The 23,889-nt window shown below is 45.3% G+C and overlaps 1 protein-coding gene across 13 annotated transcripts in view; it reads right to left on the reverse strand.

Annotated features, from left to right (window-relative positions):
- Positions 1-23,889, reverse strand: part of CACNA1B (calcium voltage-gated channel subunit alpha1 B) — a 337,646-nt gene that overhangs the window by 96,880 nt on the left and 216,877 nt on the right. For 10 of the 13 annotated variants that reach the window (XM_083721547.1, XM_083721558.1, XM_083721557.1 and 7 more), the window contains 3 exons: positions 23,495-23,562; positions 14,837-14,943; positions 8,495-8,557 (listed from right to left, as the gene is read on the reverse strand). In XM_083721547.1, the coding sequence (XP_083577673.1) occupies positions 8,495-8,557; positions 14,837-14,943; positions 23,495-23,562 (238 nt within the window). The remainder of the gene's footprint in view (positions 1-8,494; positions 8,558-14,836; positions 14,944-23,494; positions 23,563-23,889) is intronic. The other 3 variants (XM_083721550.1, XM_083721556.1, XM_083721555.1) reach the window with 1 other exon arrangement.

Here is a 23,889-nt window from a genome sequence, read left to right on the forward strand (position 1 = left end):
TTCCCTGCTATCCCGGACCGCTTTTAAAATGCTGGCGGTGGGGAGCAAAGCCTTTCGGCCCCCGCCGGCCTTCCTGGACCTCTTCTGAAGGCCGGAGGGGGGGGGAAGGCTTTGCTCCCCACCGCCAGCATTTAAAAGAGGTCCCCGGAGATTTCCCTATGGGCTTTCTTCTTGCGAAGCAAGCCCATAGGGAAATTCGTCTAGCGAAGCGACGCAAAAACCGAAAAACCCTTTCGTCTTGCGAGGCATTCGTCTTGCGGGGCACCACTGTATCTTGATTTCAGTAAGACTTTTGACAAAGTCCCCTATGATATTCTTGAGAGGAAGCTGGTACAATGTGGGTTGAATGAGGTAACTGTTAGGTGGATTTGTAGCTAGTTGACTCACCGAACCCAAAGAGCACTGAACCCAAAGAGTAATCATTAATAGTTCCTCATCATCCTGGGGAAAAGTGACAAGTGGGGTGCTGCAGGGTTCTGTCCTGGGCCCGTTGTTGTTTAACATCTTTATAAATGACTTGGATGAAAGAATTGAGGGAATGCTTATCAAATTTGCAGATGACACCAAACTGGGAGCAGTAGCTAATGCCGCAGAAGACAGAATCAGAATTCAAATCACCTCAACAGATTGGAGAACTGGGCACAAGCTAACAAAATGAATTTCAATAGGGACAAATGCAGGGCTCTGCATTTAGGCAGGAAGAACCAGATGCAGAAATATAGGATGGGGGACACCTGCTTACTAGCAGTATATGTGAAAAGGATCTAGGGGTCTTGATGGACCACAAGTTTAACATGAGTCAACAGGCTGATGCAGCAGCAAAAAAGCCAGTGCTATTCTAGGCTGAATCAACAGAAGTATATTGTCCAGATCAAGGGAAGTAATAGTTGCACTCTATTCTGCCTTGGTCAAACCACACCTGGAACACTGTGTCCAGTTCTGGGCACCACAATTTAAGAAGGATGTTGACAAGCTGGAATGTTTGCTGAGAAGGGCAACCAAGATGATCAAGGATCTAGAAACTAAGTCTTATGAGGAATGTTTGAAGCAGCTGGGTGTGTTTAGCCTGGGAAAGAGGAGACTGAGAGGAGAAATAATACCCATTTTCAACTATCTTATGGGCTTTCACATGGAAGATGGAACCAGCTTTTTTCTCCTGCTCTGGAGGGTCGGACGCAAACCAATGCCTTCAAGTTGCAAGAAAAGTGATTCCAACTAAACATTCAGAAAAAAAACTCTCTGTAAGTAAGAGCTGTTCAGCTGTGGAACAGACCCCCACGAGAGGTGGTGGACTCTCCTTCCTTGGAGGTTTTTTATCAGAGGTATGATGGCCATCTGTCATGGATGCCTTAGCTGAGATTCTTGCATTGCAGGAGTTGCACTAGATGACCCTTGGGTTCCTTCCAGCTCTAAGATTCTATGATTCTATAAATGGTCCATGCTTGCCACTTAATGGATCCAAATGACTTCCAGAGAATGGTAGTGGTTTTGATGGCCTCTCAGCTGATATCCTGGTGGCCTGCTGGAGTGAGGAGTTAACCAGGGCTATTGACAATCTGACTATGAGATGGCAAGAGTGCCAGTGGCGAAAAACACACTCTGAATTGGACTGAACATGACTTAGAGCTCAATACTGAGCCTACCAAGTGGAGACAGTGAAGGTGAAGAAGATCTTCTTCGCTGCCTCTATTGCATCCATGGAAAACAATTCCAGGAGACTCTTTCAGGTGGTTTGTAGTTTAACAGAACCTCCTTTGCCATTCTGGTCTGGTAGGGACTCCAAGATCTCATGATTTTGCAGATAAAATTGCTCAAATTCGTGAAACGATAAACTCCATCATGGTAACAGGACTGGGTTGTGAGACTACCAGCAATATGTCTAGTCAAGTTGTATGGGATCAATTTCAACTTGTTACCTCCAAGGATGTGGACAAGCTGTTTGGACAAGTGAAACCACCTGTCTCATTGACCGTTGTCCATCCTGGCTTATAAAAGCAAGCCAGGAAGGACTGGGCAATGTGCTGGGAAGGGGGGTGCTTCCCTCTTTGAGAGAGTCTTCCCAGTCCCCCTTAAAGAAGTAGTTATAAAACTGCTTTGCAAAAAAAAAAAAAAAAATTGGACCTGACCATCCTGGCCAATTATTGCCCAGTCTGATTAAGCAGGTGATTGCTGAACAACTCCAGTCATGTCTGGAGGATGCAGACCATTTGGACCCCTTCCAAATCAGGGTTCAGGTCCCACCATGGGACTCAAACCACCTTGGTCACACTGGTCAATGACCTTCAGTGGGCTTGGAACAGAGGTGAAAGCTGTTTCCTGGTTCTGATAGATCTCTTAGTGGCTTTTGATACCATTGACCACAGTATCCTTCTGGACCATCTAGGAGGGTTGGAAGTTGGGGGCATGGTTATACATTGGTTTTGCTCCTTTCTCCTGGGCCATGGCCAGAAAGTGATGTTAGGAGATGAGTGTTTGGACCCCTGGGCACTCACTTGTGGGCTGACTCAGGACTTCATTGTCTCCCCCATGCTTTTTAACATGTATATGGAACTGCTGGGAGAGATAACCAGGGGGTTTGGGCTGAGTATCCACCAATATGCAGATGATACCCAGCTCTACCTCTCATTTAAATTGGAACTAATGAAGGTAGTGAACATCCTGTGTGACTTTCTGGAGGTGGTTGGAGGATGGATGGTGATCAATAGATTGATGTTGAATCCAGACAAATAAACAACTATCTGACTTTTAGGAGACATCTGAAGGCAGCCCTGTAGAGGGAAGCTTTTAAAGTGTGGTGTTCTATTGTTTTTGTATATTCTGTTGGAAGCCACTCAGAGTGACTGGAGCAACCTAGTCAGATAGGCAGGGTACAATAATAAATTGCCGCTGCTACTACCACCACCATCACATGTTTTACTAGTAGTAGTAGCAGTAGTAGGGACGTGGGTGGCGCTGTGGGTTAAACCACAGAGCCTAGGGCTTGCCGATAAGAAGGTCAGCGGTTCGAATCCCCGCACCGGGGTGAGCTCCTGTTGTTTGGTCCCATCTCCTGCCAACCTAGCAGTTTGAAAGCACAAAGTGTGAGTAGATAAATAGGGACCACTCTGGCGGGAAGGTAAACGGCATTTCCGTGCGCTGCTCTGGTTTGCCAGAAGTGGCTTAGTCATGCTGGCCACATGACCCGGAAGCTGTACAACAGCTCCCTCAGCCAAGAAAGTGAGATGAGCGCCGCAACCCCAGAGTTGGTCATGACTGGGCCTAATAGTCAGGGGTCCCTTTACCTTTACCTCTACTACTAGTAGTAGTATCACTACCAGTAGTACTACCGGTATTCCCCACCCCCAAGAAAAATAGGTGCTGGTATGCACCACACTGTCACCACCGCATGTCCACCCACCCGATGCTCACTTGCTCCCCCCTCCTATCTTTGCTGCTGCCTTTGCCGCTACTTCCCATGACTGCAGGCCCAGCCTCCCGGAAGTACTTTGGCACAACCTAAGTGCCTTCCAGGAGGTGTCTGCAGCCACAGGAAGTAGTGGCAGCAGCAGAAGTGGAAAAGGTGCAAGCGGGTGAGTGGGCAAGCAGCATTGGCAAGATGGTTGCCAGGGGTGGGGTGGGGGAGGTGGCAATACAGCATACTGCTGAGTACCATCTCAAAAAAAGCACTGACTACTACTACTAGAATAAATTAGCTGCCTATTGTTGGCTTTAGCTTCACATACTATTGGCCTCCCTGCCTTCCACCCTTCCAGCTCCAATGGCTGAAGATGATGTAGGGATATCGCCAAGTGGACAGTGGGGTCTGGAGGGAGCACACTTTCCACCAGCAGGCAGCCACAGTCTGCCTGCACGTGTGACCTTGGGGTGCAGGGAAAACGCCCGCCCCCCAGACAAGTCATAGCTGTCTGGTACATCGTTCCCTGTGTCTGACCTTTTGCGTTCTCAGCAGTCTGCGGTGTCCTGTCAGTAACCTTTTGCCCCTGAGACCTTTTGTCTCCATTCGTCATACACTGTGCAAGGGGAAAATGACGCTGTGGAACAGGTGCCAAAATAGCTTTGTACCACCCCACGATCTCGGGACGGAAGATGTGTAAAGGTCACATCCCAAAATGTATTTGCCTGGCTTGCATATTTGTCTCAATAAAAGGAGGCTCCACAGGAATGGCAGTAGCTCGCTCGCTTCAGCCCACCTGTGCGCAGCTCACATCCTGATCAACACCTGTCTTGGGCCTTCACTTCAGATGGGAGTAAAAATACTTGAACGGAAGGAAGGCTGGAAGTCTACAGGTTTAAAGGTAAAAGCAACCTTCTTTCTGTAACTCTCCAAGAATGAGAAGACATTATGACTGACAGATTATTTATTTCTCAATTGTTGATTGAGTTGGGCAGGTACCAATAAGTCTGGGGCTGAGCTGGAAGTTCACACATGGAAGTTGTTGGAACACGGCTTTTCCCCTGAGGTGATAGTGGCCCTCCTTGGATCCAGAAGCCGGATGGGCGGGGTATAAATAAATTATTATTATTATTATTATTATTATTATTATTATTATTATTATTATTAAATTTTTATTTATACCCCACCCTTCCTGGTTCAGAAAACTAGGCTCAGGGCGGATAACAAGAAATTTAAAATACTTAATTGATGCAACGAAAACAGCATAAAATACAGTATAAAACGTGAATAACAATAAAATCAGAATTCAAAAATCAAAAATCAATTTAGGGGGGAAATCCATCCAATAAACATTAGATGATCACCAGGGCTAGCTGGCTAAATTGGTCCTATTTGGGCCAGCAAGGAGACCAAGAAGAATTAGCTGTGGGATCCAGAGTGGGTAATCTTCATAAAAAGGGGAGGGAGAGGGAAGGAAGGGGAATAAAAGATTAGGCTAAGTTCAAATTAAAGGCCAGGTAGAATAGCTTTGTCTTACAGGCCCTGCAGAAGGAAGTTAAATCCTGCAGGACCCTGGTCTCATGGGACACAGCATTCCACCAGGTTGGAGCCATCACTGAAAAGGCTCTGGCCCAGTTGCCCAATCTTTAATATGCTCCTCCTGGGCAAAGTGAATGAGAGGGCCAGCTTACTTCTGGTCTAAACCCAGAGCTAGCACATTACCTAGATCCATTACGGTCTGGTTCCAATGACCACTTTTTAGCACTGAAACAGCCACTGATTACTTTTATTGGGATAGTGATAGGAGGAGTGTGACTCTTATTGGTTCTACTTCAGCAGCTTTCAATACCACTGACCATGATTTCCTTCTGAAACAACTCAGGAGATTAAGAGTTCTGGAGCACTGATTATGGATGTTTCTGCTTCTACCTGCAGCATCATTATGAAAGAGTAGTACCAGAAAGTAGGGGATTGTTGCTTGGCCCCAAAAGTTCTGAATTTTAGGTTCCCCAGAACCTCCACAAAATGATGCTACATCAGGATACGTTAGTGAAATTCAGATGATTCCTAACTTTTACTCAGCCGGTATGTGAAGGAACTTTATATGTGTGCAGCTTCCCCTGCCTTTGCCTGCAGGAATTCCATTTACAAACATGTCCCCTGCAAACGACTTCACAATGTCCCCTCTCCTGTTTCCCATTTGGGGTTTGCCCTATTAATGATTCAGTTTATTCCAAATTCCGGAAGGATGTCACTGCTGAAAACTAAAGCATGCATTCTAAAAACAACAATTAAGAGAGTCATAAAAGATTGATAAAAGCAACTGCAACAAAATACAACTCCAACAAAAAGAAAAGGGGAAGGAGCCCTAGAAGGCACAGAGAGACCATATAAAAATAACACCGGCTACACCAGCTGATTAAAACCTCTTAATCCAGCCAATTCAGATTGCACTTCAACAATATATCTAAAAGGCTCAAAACAGCCATGTTTATTTTTTCTCACACAGGGGCATTACATTTGGACACATGGCAACCCTTAAAGAGGGGGTTAGCCATGCCAAATTGCAGACCGGTAGCTTCAGGGGTTTTGTGCTAACTGCCTTTAAAGTTTGCATATATATGGACTCTAACATCATACCTACCAAACTGGAAGTAATACTGCACAGAAAAAAAGTCTTGTCTTAACCAACAGCACCTGTTTCAAGTTGGTTTTCATTCCTATTAAAGAACACACAGCAGCTACTTAAAAGGCAATTAACACAGACTGGGTAAACTGGCCTCCCTGGCACCTGGGCTTTGGAACTCTACAAATGGAACTCAACTCCCCCTAAGAATGCAGTAGGAAATTTACAGGAGGCATAATCACTCAGATATTAAGAGGCCCGCTGAATGTTCTTTGCAACCTCTTCAAGGTCTGTGAGGCAAGAGACTCCATGATTTTATCTCTCTTTTTACCCCCCCCCCCATTATCGGACAGTATTCCAGCCACACCAGCAGCACTGAGGGAGGACCTGCCCACTTGAATCCTCTAGCTTCTCCCACCCCTATCTGATTCACACTTTTGAGTTTGTTGCTTGAAGAGCCATTCCTCTTCACAGCTCTTTGAGGGGAATAGCTGTCACCTAATGATGCGGGTGGCGCTGTGGGTTAAACCACAGAGCCTAGGGCTTGCCGATCAGAAGGTCGGGGTTCGAATCCCCATGACGAGGTGAGCTCCCGTTGCACAGTCCCTGCTCCTGCCAACCTAGCAGTTTGAAAGCACATCAAAGTGCAAGTAGATAAATAGGTACCACTACAGCGGGAAGGTAAACGGCGTTTCCATGCGCTGCTCTGGTTCACCAGAAGCGGCTTAGTCATGCTGGCCACATGACCCGGAAGCTGTACGCCGGCTCCCTTGGCCATTAAAGCAAGAAAAGCAACCCCAGAGTCGGCTACGACTAGACCTAATGTTCAGGGGACCCTTTACCTTTACCTTTAATGACCCTCAATGTAGCAGTGTAGCTAGCCGCTCAGGACATGCGGGGGCATGTCCTGCATCTGGGGGCAGGGTGAGCTGCCCATGGGGATGTGGTGAGCTTCTCCAACACTTGGAGCCTCTCAGCTACCTTCCCCTCAGCTGTAGGGCGGCTGAGGGAGAGGCAGTAGGCAGACACAAGTCCCACGCTGCAATTTCAGGCAGCATGGAACCTGCAGGCACCTAAGCCACCACCTCACTCCTAAAAGGTTTCATGAGCCAAATATAATTATTTTTTAAAATTCATTTTGTCACACACCCCCTCAGTGATGATACCAGGGGCGGACTGCACCCCCCTTCCTCCACCACTGCCTCAACACCCTTAACAAACTACAGCTCCCAGGATCCTTTGGGGGAAGCTGTGACTGTTTAAAGTGACATCAAAGTACTTTAAATGCAGGGATTGTTCAACAATATGACAGTGTGATAAGCAGCTTCTATCTTTTGCTCTGCTGTTGTGGTTTTTAAATTTTTAACATCTGCTCCTGACCCGTTTTCACTGCTTTAGCTGTTTTATCTTCTATCCCCCCCCCATTTTCTCAAGGCTGAACTTCAGTACTTTCTTTTGTCTGTCCTGAATGTTTGAACATTCACCTTCATTGGACGTTCGCAAGTTCTAGTACTATGAAAGAGGGAGAAAAACATCTCCTTAAGAACACAAGCAAAGCTCATCTAGTTGAGCACCCTGTTCTTATAACCAGATGCCTCTGGGAAGCCCAAAGCAGTACCTTTGATATTGAGGGTTGATAACCTAATCCTCTATGAAATGCAATTCCTTATCCATTTTCTCCTCAATGTGCTTAATTTTATCCACCTGCATCATGTTCCCTCTTACTTGCCTTCTTTTCCTAAAGTAAAAAGACCCCAGATGTTCCAATGTTTACTCGTAAAGAAGTTCCTTCAACCCCTTAGCATGAGAACATTGGAAGGGGCCTACTGGTTCAGATCAATGGCTGATGTAGTCCTATTTTCACAATGGCCATCCAGATGCCTGTGGCAAACCTACAGGCAGGATTCCAAGCACTCTCCCCTCCTGTGGTTTTCAACAACTTGTATTTAGAAGCATGGCTGCTTCTGACCATGGAGGCAGAATGTAGCCATCATGGCTAGAACCCCATGGATCTTCCCCAAAGGCCCCTTCCAGAAACCTGGAGCCACCATTGGTCATCACTTGTTGAATGGCTTCCCTACAACTCAGCTCTGATCCCATCACCTGGTGGAAAAACCAAAGTAAGAAGTGCATTAGGCAGAGGAAGTGGGGAGGCGAGGGCGCAAGACAAATAACTTGGAATCAAGACAGGCCACAACACAAGGGTCAAATGGGAAGAGGAAGACTAATGGAAGTGCACATTATATGCATGCAACCACACGAAGAAACGAAACAACACCACATGACGGAATTGCTCCAAAGCAACTCACAAGCATGGTGAGGTGATGCTGTCCACCTTTTCCTCCAGCAGATTTTCCACAATGAAGTGAATGACTTAAGCAAAGGGAAGGGGAGGGGGAGAAGTCTACTTGTATGTATATATTCATCATTCATCAAATCCATTTATGGAACATTGTATACAGAGAGCAACTCACGGTGAATTAACGCTGGAGACCGACGAGCTGCGTGATACAGTACCTCGTGTTTGCTTTACAAAACTGCACATGCAAGAAACAGAAGAACAAAAAGGTGAGAGGGGGGGAAGGGAACAATTCCCAAGAGAATTTAGGAACATTAAAACAGCTGTATCAAGAGGGAGACTTGGATAGGCTCCCCAGGTCCCCCATCAGGTTGCAAGCTGGAACGTGCATCTTAAGAAACAAAACAAAACAGAGCCCAGGGAAGCTCTGGGGGAAAGTGAGATTCACAGAGACACCATCTCTGTGTTGAAAGAGGAGAGGGGAGGAGAGAGAAACTAAACCAATGCAAAAAACATCAAATCAAAATAACAATGGAAGCCATACAAAGGTGGACCCAGAAGCCAACCAAGAGATATTTTAAAAGTAGTGTAGATTGCACTTGTGGACATTTAAGGCTATTTCCAATAAACCACATCACCATCACAGATCTTTGTGGGTGCAACTGAAGTATATACTCTAGGAATTGTCAAGCAGGGAGTGCCTACATAGTTCCCTCCATATGTTGATGGGCTACAATTCCCAACAGCCCTAGCTAGCATGGGCAATGAGGTTCTGGTTTGTGATTTGATAACATCTGGAGGGTGCCATGTTAGCAACCCGTGTCCTAGGCCACAGTTACTGTATGGGTGAAAATCAAGAGACACACTTTAGAAGGTGGGCTAGAAGTAGGAGCCCAAAGGACCTCCCCAGGCTGTACTGAAAGGGGCAGGCACTTCGACACCCTCCAGATGTTGTTGCACTTAAAGGGCCATCAACCTTGACCATTGGCCCTGTTGGCTGGTGCTGATGGGAGTTGGGATTTCAGGAATAAATAATTTTATTTTTATTTTTTGCTTACAGCTGGTGGTTTGGACTTTTGTGTTGTTGGTGGTGCTGCTGCTGCTGTTGTAAATAAAAAAAAGTGATTAAAAATATATATCCAAAGGAGGAGTTATTTTGATGCCTAATGGATAGACTGTGCACTGGCACAGGTACCTCCCATGCCTCTGAGGTCTAGTCAGACTTTAACAGAGATCAAGCCTTTACCAGAGATCAAGATTTGTCTTTGGAACTCTTTGCCAATAGAAGCTTGCCTGGTCACCCCTGCTTTCTTTCAGATGTGTTCTGATACAGATCAAATACAAATGTCTGAACTGTATTGTCCAGAAGGCCTTTGGAACATGATTTCCCACCCTTCGAAACCAGTTTTGATTAACTTTTAAAAACCTGCTTTTGTAGCTGCATTTGGTTTTCTTGTTACACCTTCTATGAAAGTGTGGTTAATAAATATCCAAGTTAATTATTATTATTTTTAATAATAATAATAATAATAATAATAATAATAATAATAATAATGGATTAAATGGCTGGAGAAGTTCTCTTGCTCATTTCATTCGTTACATTTGCTTATGGCTACCAGCTTAGATGCTTTTAAAATAATAAGATCAGGCAAATTAATGGAGGATGAGGTTGTCGGTGGATGCTGGTCACTATGTCTGTATGCTACTTTTACATCACTAGAATATGGCTATGAATGGCTGAATAACAGGTGCTGAGGATCACAAGTGAGGAAAGCGCTGTTGAACATAGACCCTGCTTGTGGGATTTCCATACCCATCTAGCTAGCCGCTGTGAGCACAGGATGCTGGAACTAGCTGGACCAGCAGCTTGATCCAGCAGGGCTTTTGCTAGGTACCTTGAGGATCAGAATGCCAGTTGCTGAGGGGGAAAAGCAGGACTATTGCCATAATGTCCTGCTTCTGAGTTTCCAAAAGCATTTGGTTAGAGACTGAGAAATAGGATACTGGACTACACAGGCTTTTGGTCAGATCCAGCAGGGCTTGTCTTAGGTTCTTCTGATCTCAGCTCATTTGCCAGTCCTGGCTCACTTACAAGTTTCTCCTTCACATCTTTGTCCTATTAAGAACCCTGTGGGGTGGGTTAGATTGAGTGGCGGTGACTGGTCCAAGGTCAACTAGCAAACCAGAGTAGGGCTCTGCTCAAGGGTCTACCTGAGTCCTAGGACCCACCTGCACAATACATTTAAAGCAGTATCACACCACTTTAAATAGCCATGGCTTCCCCCCCAAAGAATCCTGGGAATTGTAGTGTTTTATGGATGCTGCAAGTTGTTAGGGGACCCCAATCCCTTCATGGAGCTACGGTTTCCAGAATTCCCTGAGAAGAGGGATTGATTCTTAAACCACTTTGAGTAGAATTAATTGGTTACAATCCTATGAATTAAATATACATATATTATATACACAAAACTATACTTTTTTTTCCAAAACAAAACAGTATCATAGCCGAGTGGCCCTTTCACCATACGCAGTGATAGTGACAAGCTGGATATATAAATAAATTACAATGCAACAACATGTGTGAATGCAATTTCAACATGTGCAATGTACAACTGCAGATATAGAATACACAACAACAGCTGTTGATCTGTATTCTTTCTCTGCAATTGTACATTGTACTGCCACTGAAGAAGGCCAAGTAGTCAAAACATTTGGCTATACACAGTGACCTTGGAAAAATATCCATTTCATGCATTGGGCATGTTATTTCATTTTAAATGATGAGGCAACAGGGAGGCTGGAACAGTGCAAACACACCAGCAGGACTGCCAGAACCACCAGTATGTTTGCACTGCAACACCTTCTCTACCACTTAGCTCTCTCCCTCCCAGTTAGCAACCATGCCCCACCTGCTAGGAGGCTCTGCGCCCTTCCCAATTACTGGCAAACTTCAGCTCCATTTGTCTATTATATCTGAGTCAGGTGCTGCTGTGCAAGTCGTGGATACAGAGATGGCCTGGATAAGAGCCAGTCAGAAGAAGCTACCTGATTGTATCTACTTTTACAAACCTACCTGGGTGCTAGCTAAACACCTCAGGTGAACACCTTCTCTCGGTCCCATCAACACCCAAAGCATGGCTGGTGGTGCATGAGAGAGAGTCTTTTTTGTGGCTTGGAGAAAAAGTGGGATATATATATACGTGGGTGACGCTGTGGGTTAAACCACAGAGCCTAGGACTTGCTGATCAGAAGGTCGGGGTTCGAATCCCTGCAACGGGGTGAGCTCCCGTTGCTCAGTCCCTGCTCCTGCCAACCTAGCAGTTTGAAAGCATGTCAAAGTGCGAGTAGATAAATAGGTACCACTCTGGCAGGAAGGTAAACGGTGTTTCCGTGCGCTGCTCTGGTTCACCAGAAGCGGCTTAGTCATGCTGGCCACATGACCCGGAAGCTGTACGCCGGCTCCCTCGGCCAATAAAGCGAGATGAGCGCCGCAACCCCAGAGTTGGTCATGACTGAGCCTAATGGTCAGGGGTCCCTTTACCTTTACTTATACATTAAATAGACAGACAGACAGATAGATGATAGATTAGATAGATAGACAGATGATAGATAGATAGATGATAGATAGATAGATAGATGATAGATAGATAGACAGATGATAGATTAGATATAGATAGATAGATAGATGATAGATAGATAGATAGATAGATAGATAGATAGATAGATAGATAGATAGATAGATAGATGATAGATAGAGATAGATAGATAGATAGATAGATAGATAGATAGATAGATATAGATAGATATAGATAGATATAGATAGATAGATAGATAGATAGATAGATAGATAGATAGATAGATAGAGATAGATAGATAGATAGATAGATAGATAGATAGATGATAGATAGATAGATATAGATAGATGATAGATGATAGATGATAGATAGATAGATAGATGATACATAGATGATACATAGATATAGATAGATAGATGATAGATAGATAGATAGATGATAGATAGATGATAGATAGATATAGATAGATAGATAGATAGATGATAGATAGATAGATGATAGATAAATAAGCAAGCTGAATCCTAACAAGATGGAAATCCTGCAAGTGGGGTGGTTGTTGGGCCTGAGAATTTAGATGTTTGCTTACTCTGGACAGGGTCACCCTCCCGCTCAAAGGAGCAGCTGCATAGCCTGTGTGTGATCCTGGAGTCATCACTGTCCCTGAAGACACAAATGGCAGTAGTGACTAGGGGGCGCCATTTTCCAGCCTTAGCTGGTATGCTAAATATGGATAATTCCTGGACTGGGACAGCCTTGCTGCTGTGATTCATGCATCCATAACCTCAAGGCTGGACTACTGCAATGCACTCTCTGTGGGACTGCTTTTAAGGGTGGTCCAGGGGCTCCGCCAGTCAAGCCAGAGCACTGAGTCCTACTGTCCTCATGTTACACCACTCCCAAAAGCAGGTGCACTGGTTGCCAATATACCACCAAGCCAGGATTAAGGTTTTGGTTTTCCCCTTTAAAACCCCAAGTAACTTGGGACCACTTAGCCAGGAGGAGCATCTTTCTTCATGTCAACTTGCCCAGCAATAAAATTGTTGGGTGAAGCCCTCCCAATCATGCTGTAATATGCAGTGAGGTTCAATTAGTCCTGACTAAAGGGAGGCACCTTTCCTTTGGAACATCTGAACTGAACCAAGTATCCACATTAATGAATTTTCAGCACTGAACTGGAAATACCTCTATTCTTGTATCATTTGCTAGCAGTTAACAACAGTTGAATTCTTGTAACTATCTGCCAGTAGCACAAGCATGAGCAACCAGCAGCCCTCTAGGTGCCATTGGTTGTCAGCCCTCCTGGTGTCAACCCTCACTGTCCCTCACAATTGACAATGCTTGATGATGATGATGGGAGTTGTAGTCTAACAACATCTGGAGTGCTACAGGTTTTCCATCCCTGACTACAGTTTTATTCTGGATCCTTTCACTGTAGTTTGTTTTTCTAAACCATCTTGTTATGGATGAAAGATAGCAAAAAAAAAAGTTGCAATAAAATAAAATAAAATAAAAACAACATGGACAGGAAAGACATTTCAAATGCACAAGAAGTCAATGGGTGATATAATTCTCTAAGAGTCGCCCTGTGATATAAATCTCTAAGAGTCGCCAGTATTATTTTCAGAGGTTTTGTTTATTCTAGGGCAGGGGTGGGGAGCCTTAGGCCCATAGGCCAAATGTGGCCCTCCAAGCCTCTCTATCTGGCCCTCAGAACTCTCCCAAACTACACTCATGTCTCAGGCCACATGCTTCACTGGCCCTACTTTGCACCCGTCTTGAGTGTTTTTGCCTGGGTGTGGAATGTTTCCTCAGCATCTGATAATGCAGAGGTGGGAAAACTTTTTTTACTTGATGGGGCAGATCCTTATCAGGAGTACAACAACATATCGTTGACAGGTTGGTCAAAATCCCTCCCATAGATTTGCAACTCTCTTCTCAATCCCCCTTTAATCCCCTGCTCTTAGAGGTTTAAAAGGAGACTGGCAAAGTGTTAAAGCCTTTTGCAAAAGTGCACTTTGAAGCAGCTCACCTTTCTCCAGCGGCTGAAGCAGGAGTGCTGGGGCTGCTTTAAAGAACTTTGCAACAGCACTATTTGAAGCAACTCACACTTCCCCTTTAAGCAAGCAACTGGATGGCAATAGAAGCAGCAGCAGCAGTAGGGTGGGTGTGGGAAAATCCTCTCCCCCCCACCTTTCCCTGTTGCCACCACCCACCCACCCACTTGTCCACTTAAAGGAACCATGTGAGCTGCTTCAAACAGTGCTTCTGCAAGGATTTTAATCCCTGACATCAGTTGATATTTACAAACTAGAATGTGTGTAGAGGGTTACCACGATGGTCAAGGGTCTGGAAACCAAGCCTTATGAGGAACGGTGGAAGGAGCTGGGTATAGTTAGCCTGGAAAAGAGGAGACTGAGAGGAGATAGGGTAGCCATCTTCCAATATCTCAGGGGCTGTCATATGGAAGATGGAGCAAGCTTGTTTTTTCTTGCTCCGGAGGGTAGGACTCAAACCAATGGTTTCAAGTTACAAGAAAAGCAAAAGGCTGGAGCAGAATTTTGAGGGGACCAGCCCCTCCTTAACATTTGGGCGAGTTCACCTCCCCAGATGGTGCCTCTGTGTGTAGAAACTAGCCTCCTATCTGAAGGTAACATTCACATTTGTTGCTCTGTCTGCTTTTGCTTCCGCCCACACCTACGACTAGCATGTGCCAAGAAGGAAATGCAACTCTCAGGCTGAAAAAAAGAAAACTTGTCCTTCATTGTTCTAGGGCTTATATGGTTCGTCCACAAGATGCTACAGGGGGGCCTGTTTGTGGAAGGGGGTGGGCATGGACTCTTTCTGGACCAGAACAAATAAGACGTGAATGGCAACCAGGGGACACAAAGAAGAAATAAAATGGGCATGACATTTCCAAAATAATAAGAAAAAGAATCCCTTACGCTGCAATGGAAATGTTAGCGGCTGACAGGGGACTAACATCAGCTACTTCCTTGGCCTTCTGCAGGGCAAGTTTCTGATTGGTGGCCTCTTCCATCTCCTCTTCGTCCTGTTTTGGAAGACAATGGCACAGGCAGGAATGCATTATTCTTGACAGGACATGTTTCTAAGTGGGTGTGTCTAGGACTATCCCATCTCCCTCCCCAATCTATACATGGAATTAAGTGACATATCTCACAACCCTGTTTGTTGCAGAAATCAATGTAAATATATGCAGCCATAAATTCACCTCCTGTCTTTTGAGACGACTACAGATGCAATGAAACCAAAGTTAATGGAAAAGAGGAATCTAACTAAAAATAATGGTGATAAAATACTTCTGAGGAAGGACTGCCATTCAGTGGTAGATCATCTCCTATGCATGCAAAAGCCTGCAGATTCAATCTCCAGCATCTCCTGGTAGGGCAGGGGGCAGGGAGGGAGGGAGGGAGGGACTCCCACCTAAGAGTCTGCTCTCAGTCAATAAAGAGAATACTGAACTAATTGGACCAATTGTCTGACTCAGTATAAGGGAGCTTTCTGTGTCCTTTTGGGGAAGGGCCATGGCTCTGTGCTGCTTTGAATGCAAAAGGTCCCCGGTTCAATTCCTACCATCTCCAGGTAGGTTTGGGGAGCCCTTTTGCCTGGAACACAGTTGAGTTGCTGCCAGTCTGTGTTGGTTATCTTGTGCTAGATGAACCAGTGGTCTGACTCGGTACAAGGCAGCTTCCTGTGTCCTTTTGGGGATGGGTTGTAACACAGTGGTAGTGCATCTGCTTTGCATGTAAAAAGTACTAGGTTCAATCCTTGGCATCTTCTGGGAGGGCAGGGAAAGACTCCTACTTGAAATCCTAGAGAGCCACTGCCAGTCAGTGCAGATACTACTGAACTAGACCTGTGGATTCAAGTCTCCACCCCCATCATTCTGCCCAGACACTGAGGTCTAGCGCCGAGGGCCTTCTGGCGGTTCCCTCACTGTGAGAAGTGATGTTATGGGGAACCAGGTGGAGGGCCTTCTCGGTAGTGGCGCCCACCCTGTGGAACACCCTCCCTTCAGATGTTAAAGAGAAGAACAACTACCAGACTTTTAAAAAACATCTGAAGGCAGTCCTCTTTAGGGAAGCTTTTAATGTTTAACAGACTACTGTATTTTAATACTTTGTTGGAAGCCACCCAGAGTGGCTGGGGAAACCCAGCCAGGTGGGTGGGGTATAAATAAATTGTTGTTGTTGTTGTTACAAGAAAGAAAATTCTGGCTAAGCATCAGGAAGAACTTCCTGACAGTAAGAGCTGTTCGACAGAAGAACAATTTCCCTCTGGAGGTTGGAAACTCTCCTTCCTTGGAGGTTTTTAAGCTGTGTTTGGATTGGTCACCTGTCATAGGTGCTTTAGCTGAGATTCCTGCATTGCAGGGGGTTGGACTAGATGACCCTTGGGGTGCCTTCCAACTCTATGATCCTATGACTCAGTATGAGGCAGCTTTCTTCAGTGATCTGCTGATAGATTTGGCATTGTCAATCGCATCAACACTAAGTTCAGCTCTTCCCTTTTCAGAGAGGAAAACACTCAGATCAGAGCAGTGGAAGGGCTGCTTTGCCTTTAGACGATCAAACACGGCTATTCCCTTTCACAATGGGCTAGTGGGCACATAACGAGCTGATCCCTTGCTGTGGTTGGTAAGGAAGTAATTCAAGCCAGACAAAGTGAAAGATAGACCATTAAATTATTGCACACAGTCAATTATTTCACAACTTTCAGTACATACCATATTCTTCCGTGTATAAGATGTTTTTTGCTAACTTTTTTTTGGGTCAAAAATTGGGGGTTGTCTTATACATGGATGGTGAATGCTCAGGGGCAAAAAACAAAACAAAACACTACTTACCTGCCCATAGCTGCCTTGAAGAAGGTGCCAGAAGTGCCGGAGCCACTGTACCTCCTGAGCTATCTCTCAAAAAAACTCAACAACTTTGGGTGTACACACATATCCTGCCACCCCAGGTGCCGGCTGGGGTTGCTGTGCCAGTGCCAGAGCTTTGAATATTTAATAAACTATCAAAGTTGTTCTGTTTGATGTTTAAAATGTTGATTTCTTAATTTGGGGCTCAAAAAAAATAGGGGTCGTCTTATACGTAGGGTCGTCTTATACACGAAAAAATACGGTATATCAGTGACTTGCTTGGCAATGGTCTGGTACAGATATTCAAAATGGACTGTCATAAAGTACCCTTGATGTCTTGGGGAAGGGCTATAGTTCGCTGGTAAAGCATCCACTGCATTCAGCAAGGTCCTGTGTTCAATCCCTGGCAACTCCAGGTAGGGCTGAGAATATCCCTTGTCTGAAACCCTGGATAGCTGCTGCCAGTCAGTGTCAACAGTACTGAGCTGGATGGACTCATTACTGCTCTCATTACTGGACTCCAACTCCCATCAGTCCCAGCCAGCATGGCCAAGGATGTTGGGAGCTATAGTTTGGCAACACCTGGAGGGTAGGGATGGGGGATTTGAATTTAATGCACTTTTACCTAATAAGCAAACTGAAAGGTAGCCATCTTTCAAGAGGCACACTTCTCTGATTGTTATGATGCAGTTCTCCACATACTCAGAAATTTTATAAAAGATACATGAAAGCGTGCATGAAAAAGTATATATCAATACAAATAACAACATGCATAGTATTCCATTCGGGGAAGTTGCGTGCAATGTTGTGCATATTAAGGGAAACATGCATTAAAATGCTGATGAATTTTTATGAGGACTCCTCTCTCTCTCTCTCTTTTAATGCAAACTAATGAGGATATGGGGCAAACCATCCTTAAGGCTGCAAAAATTAAGAAACTGACCGAAAATGAAATTGACAGATCTGTTCATTCCTACTGGGAGACCAGAGGCTTGTCAATGCATGAATGGAAGACATGAATGGAAGATGATGGAGGGGGCAGTTAACAAAGAGTTTTGCAGAGGCCAGGTTACATTGCCCTTTTGGCTTTAAAAGAAGATTGGGCAAATTCATGGAGAAGAGGGCTATTGGTGGCTATTAGGGATGATGGCTATGCTCTGCCTCCACTGTCAGAAGCAGCAATGCTTTTGAATACCAGGTGCTGGAACCTGGGAGAGGGAAGAATGATGTCGTGCTCAGGTTCTACCTGCAGGTTTCGCACAAGCGAAATCTGGTTGACCACTGCAAGAAATGGGTGCTGGACTAGATGGGCCATTGGCCCGATCCAGCAGGCTCTTCTAACGTTCTTAATTTGCATGTGTTACATGTAATCATATTTACTCAGCTATAAAACCCCTTGCATTCTCCTAAGTACACCACATAATTGAAGCTCTTTGATGCGCCTCTTCCCTCTCCACCTCTTCCCTCTTTTGAAAAGCCCTAGTGATTTCCAGATCCATGGTCTGATTTAAACTGAGAGCATTTCAAAGGAAGCTGTGCAATTTATCAGTGCTTTTGATGCCATCAATATTTAATTGCCCTCCACCATAACACTAACAAAAGGCAGCTTTCTGGACAAGCTGTTGGATTCAGAACAATTCAAAGGGGAAATTTGAAAAAGAAGTGGTCTGAACTCCTTTTTACAATGCCTTAAGGAGCCTCTCTTTGCCCCAAGCCAAAGTGTTCCTACAAATCTTTTGGGGCTCCTTGAATAGACAATAACAAATCCCCAAGAGGAAAAAAAATCTCATCAGTTTTTATAAAAAGCAGGAAAGGGAGCTTAATTTCAGACAGTATAAAATCGTTCTATACAAGAAGGTTTGCTACGAGGGGCAGAAGGACACAGCAGAGGCTCATAGTTCAAGATTCTGCCTGTGGGTGGCTATTGGCCTCTCTGCATAGCAGTATAGGTAGCTGTCATTCTGAGTCAGGCCAGTGGGTTAATCTTGCTCAGTGTTGTCTACACTGACTGGCAGGGGCCAGAATTTCAGTCAGGGAACATAACCAGCCCTACTTGAAGATGCTTGGGGTTGATTGTGGATGCTCAGCCGCTGACCTATGGTCCTTTCATCTAAAATATAAAGTAAGAACTCAGTGCTCATGGTTATGAACAAAGAGCAAATTCAAGGAACAAGCTGACATATACAGTCAGGTCAATCTAGTTTGGTTTTGTCTACTATACTAACTGGTAACAGCTTTCCAAGGTTTGGGACAGTGGGATCTCTCCCAGCCCTACCTGGAGATGATGATGATGGCGATAATGTTTATTTATTTACCCCTCCCATCTGGCTGGGTTTTCCCAGCCACAACAGAATATTTAAAACATGATAAAACATCAAACATTATGCTGGGCATCAGTGACGTAGCATGTGGGGGTGGCACAGAGACGGTTACCCTGGGTACAAAATTGTTAAGGGGCGCAAAAATTCAGCATTCAGTGCTGCTTTACTATAGCTACATGCTTCTGTAACTGGTCTCCACTGAAAATGGCTTCTCCATGCAAACCAAGAAGTGACTTTTTGTGAGGAAACTGGTAAAATGTGAGTTGAATGAGGTACCGCATTTTTCGCCCTATAGGATGCACCGGCCCATAGGACGCACCTAGTTTTTTTGGGGGGGGAAATCAAGGAAAAAATTCTTATTCCCCCCCCCCCCAGGTTTGCGCAGCCATCCCCAAGCTAGAAGAGGGAGATGGAGCGCTCTGTCTCCCTCTTCTGCCTTCAGGGACAGCCTCTCTAGCCTCCGTGGGGCAGTGGCTTGCCCCGCTGTCCCCCGAGCTTGTGGGGCTGGTAATGGGGAGAAGCAAGCTTGCTTCTCCCCACCGCCCGCCTCCAGACCAGGTCGGGGAATAGCGGGGTGGCGGCGCTGTGCCTCCCCGCTGTCCCCCGAGCTTGTGGGGCTGGCAGGGGGGGAGAAGGAAGCTTGCTCCCCCCCCCGCCAGCCTCCAGACCAGGCCCGGGAATAGCAGGGTGGTGGCACTCCGCCTCCCCGCTATCCCCCGAGCTTGTGGGGCTGGCGGGGGGGGGGGGAGAAGCAAGCTTGCTCCCCCCCGCCAGCCTCCAGACCAGGTCAGGGAATAGCGGGGTGGCGGCACTGCGCCTCCCCGCTGTCCCCCGAGCTTGTGGGCTGAAGGCTGCTGCTCGCAAGCCTTGCGAGCCCGCGGGACCTCCCGCTGGGCTTGCAAGGCTTGCGGATAGCTTCCTGAAGCCTGGAGAGCAAGAGGGGTCGGTGCGCACCGATGACTCTCGCTCTCCAGGCTTCCGCGAGAGCCTGCATTCGCCCCATAGGACGCACACACATTTTGCCTTCATTTTTGGAGGGGAAAAAGTGCGTCCTATAGGGCGAAAAATACGGTAATCATTAGGTAGATTTGTAGCTGGTTGACTGACTGAACCCAAAGAGTACTCATTAATGGTTCCTCATAATCCTGGAAAAAAGTGACAAGTGAGGTGGCACAGGGTTCTGTCGTTCAACGTCTTTATCAATGACTTGGATGAAGGAATTGAGGGAATGCTCATCAAATCTGCAGATGACACCAAACTGGAAGAAGTAGCTAATGCCGCAGAAGACAGAATTGGAATTCAAAATGACCTTAACAGATCAGAGAGCTGGGTGCAAGCTAACAAGATTAATTTCAATAGGGACAAATGTAAGTTTCTGCACTTAGGCAGGAAGAACCAGATGCACAAATATAGAATGGGGGACACCTGGCTTACTAGCAGGACATGCTTTTTTCTATAATGGGAAAGCTCTGCACTTGATTCCTCTCTATTAAACTGACTCTTTTTAAAATTATAATAATATAATATCTGAAGCCCAGGCCAGCTTTCTTGAGAACCTTTCAACATCAGATCACTGTGTCGTGCTGCCCCACTTAGCAGAGAAATACACCAGCCCTCTGCAGGGAGAACTAATTGTGGCCTTTATGGACTTTAAATCTCCTTCCGAATCTATTCCCAGATCGAAACCATGGACCAAATAACAGCCATTACTGCAGGATAAATGACTCTTCTTATTAAAGTTCTGTACAGTGATGGCAAATTGCAGGTTAGATGTGGATTGCAGGACCAGCTTTCAGACTGTATTGAGATGGCTAAGGGAGTGAGATGGGGCTTTACTTGGGCCCCCACATTGTTTAGCCTTTCCCTAAATGGTTTAGAGGAAAGTCTAATGGATCCAGATGGTCATCACTGGAAAGACCCCTCTTTTGCTATATGCGGACAATGCGGCCATTGTCTCTCGTTCCAGACCTGGTTTGAAATACCAACTAAGTTCTCAGATTACTGTTCTGTAAATGGGTTACCCATCAGCTATGAGAAATCCAAAATTTTGGTCTTTGAGAAAAAATATTCCCCTTGTAAATGCGTATTAGGTGGCCATCTTCTAGAGCAGACTAAAGGCTTCCAGTACCTAGGGCTGTTGTCTCGCCACACAAAGTCTTGGAATTGCCACTGGCAGACTATCTGTCAGGAGGCAGAGATGAGCAAACTTGCTATACTCCATTTCATTTTCACAAAGGGAGGTCACTATCTTCCATCAGCCATAAGGGTCTTTAATGCGAAATCTGTTTCCCAGTTCCTTTATGCTTCAAAAGTCTGGTACAATGGTCTATTTTCTAAGTTAGATGGGTTCCAAGCTAAGTTCCTTCGGTCCCTACTTCAGGTCCCAGAGTGTCCCTAAATCAATTTTGTTGTTGGAAACAGGTGAATGCCCACTCTCCACCAAAGTGTGGTGGGTTGCCTTGAAATACTGGCTAAAGATCTCAGTATTCCCCTGGGGAAGGGATTACTTTTACATCTATCCGATGGGGAGTCTATCAGCTCATGGTTGAAAACTATGGCCCAAAAAGCCTCCTTGACTGGTCTTTCACCATCCTTTTTACACCATCTGGGCTAGAATATTGCCCTTAAATCCCCGAGGCAGATGTTATGGGACATTTCACACAGCGATCTTCACTCTAGGTCCTATGTAACCTGTGGTCGGTTTGCATCTGGAATCCACTATTATCATGATTTTCAGTTACCATCATAGTTCATGAATCTGTCTGTACCTAACTATTGCTGATTATTCACCAAAGCTAGACTAAATGTATTTCCATCAGAAGTACTAAATGGCAGGCTGTCTGGTATACCCTATCAGAATAGGCTCTTCTTAAGCTCTCAGGGTGTCAACTATATGAAGCATATGAAGCATATCCTGTTACACTGTGAGCAGTTCAAACAAGCCAGGGAACAGCAGAAGGAAAAGCAAGATGTAGCACCAGGCCAATACAGCTTGTTCCTCCCTCAGCTTCTTTAAACTGTTCCCACCCCCCACCCCAGCTGAGCATGCCTCAATGCCTCACATATCGCTCAGCTGGTGATACATTGCAATGTTGAAAACCTGACATCGCCCAGCCCCACATATGAATGGGCATGGTGTGACACAACAAATAATTCCACTGTACAGCACCACTATTCCTCCAGCCCTTCCACACATGTGTGCTTCTGTTCTCACAGACTTACCCATTAAAAACAGCAGGAAAGAATGATACACCAGTATGCCACTCCAAATTTTGTCACTTTGCTCCTGCAATTTTCTGGGTTTACTGGAAATGAGCCCTAAACATGCACTAGATTCCTCTAGATTTCTGGAAGAGTCCATCAAGCTCAAATATAACATGGAGAGAATCACTTAAGTAAAATGGAATAAACTGTCATAGGAATGGTACTAGCTGTGATGGCAATGTTCTGCCTCCGCTGTTGGAGGCAGAAATGCTTCTGAATTCCAGTTGTTGGATTCCACAGAGGTGGGGAAAGTGCTCTTGTGCTTAAATCATGCTTGTGAGTTTTCCACATGCATCTGGTTAGCTGCCAGTATTGCCAGCTTGGCCTCACAACCATGGGAGCCTGGTGCCATGGGTGACATGTGGCATGCATGGCCCTGGCACCCAAATTTGTGAGTGCCCGGCCCCTTCTTGGGGAATTTTGTGGGTGCTCGGGCACCCAGGGTCCCAGGGAGTTGGCACCTATGTTGGCTGCCGTAAGAGAAGGATGCTAGGCTAGATGGGCCATCGGACTTGATCCAGCAGCCTCTTCTTATGTTAATGAAAGTGAAAGGACATACTTCTTCACACAGGATGTAGACTAATGATGGAATTTTCTCCCATGAGATGCTTTAGGTGGCTTTAGAAGATTAGATGAATTCATAGCAGATAAAGCTCTATCAATGACTACTAGCAATAATGTGTATGTTTTCCCTCCGCGGCTGGAGGTAGTATGCCTCTGAAAACACATTTGTAGGAATCTCAAGAACTGTTGCCCTCAGATCCTCCTTTCAGGATTCCCATAGGCATCTGATTGGCCACTGTGAGGGGGGGAAATGCTGGGCTAGATGGGCCTTTGGTCTGATTTAGCGGGCTGTTCTTATATTTAAACCAGTAGAGGGTGTACACAAGGATGTGGGACTTGTGACCAGCATGGCCAATGGTCAGGGATGACGGGAATTCAGCAATGCTTGGAAGACCACAACTTCCCCATCTGTACAAGAAGCTAAAAGAAGCTTTGTGGAGCCCAAAGCTCAATCATATTTGGGGTAATAGGCAGCAATTTAAAAGAAAAAAAGAAGAAACTACCAGCTTCTTCCACCAAAGGACCAGTGGTTCCAACAGCTGCTGAGAGCCTTGGTGCATTCTTACACTTACCTTGGTCAACTCCTGTGCATTGGCAAGGTTGTCCACAGCAATGGCCAAGAAGACGTTCAGGAGCGTGTCTGGTTAAGCTGCTAAGGATCTTTTTAAAGAAAACCCTGATTTCCCCACAAATCAGGATGAATGATCAATAAACAGTCTGACATTGTCTAACTTCTCCACAATCAAAGCAGGATGAATACTCAATTAACAGTCTGAGTTGTCTAAATTCCCTGCAAGCAAATCCGGATGAATGATCAATAAACAGGTCATCATGAGGTGACCTATGTGCGTGACATAATTCTGATAATGTGTGATCACTGAAAAACATTTTAAAAAGTGACAATTATTAAATGATTTTGAAGCCAGATCTGGTTATATGATCAACCTGAATAAATCGGAACAGTTGC

This window comes from Podarcis gaigeae, assembly GCF_964106915.1.
Source record: "Podarcis gaigeae genome assembly, chromosome: Z".
NCBI classification, from domain to species: domain Eukaryota; kingdom Metazoa; phylum Chordata; class Lepidosauria; order Squamata; family Lacertidae; genus Podarcis; species Podarcis gaigeae.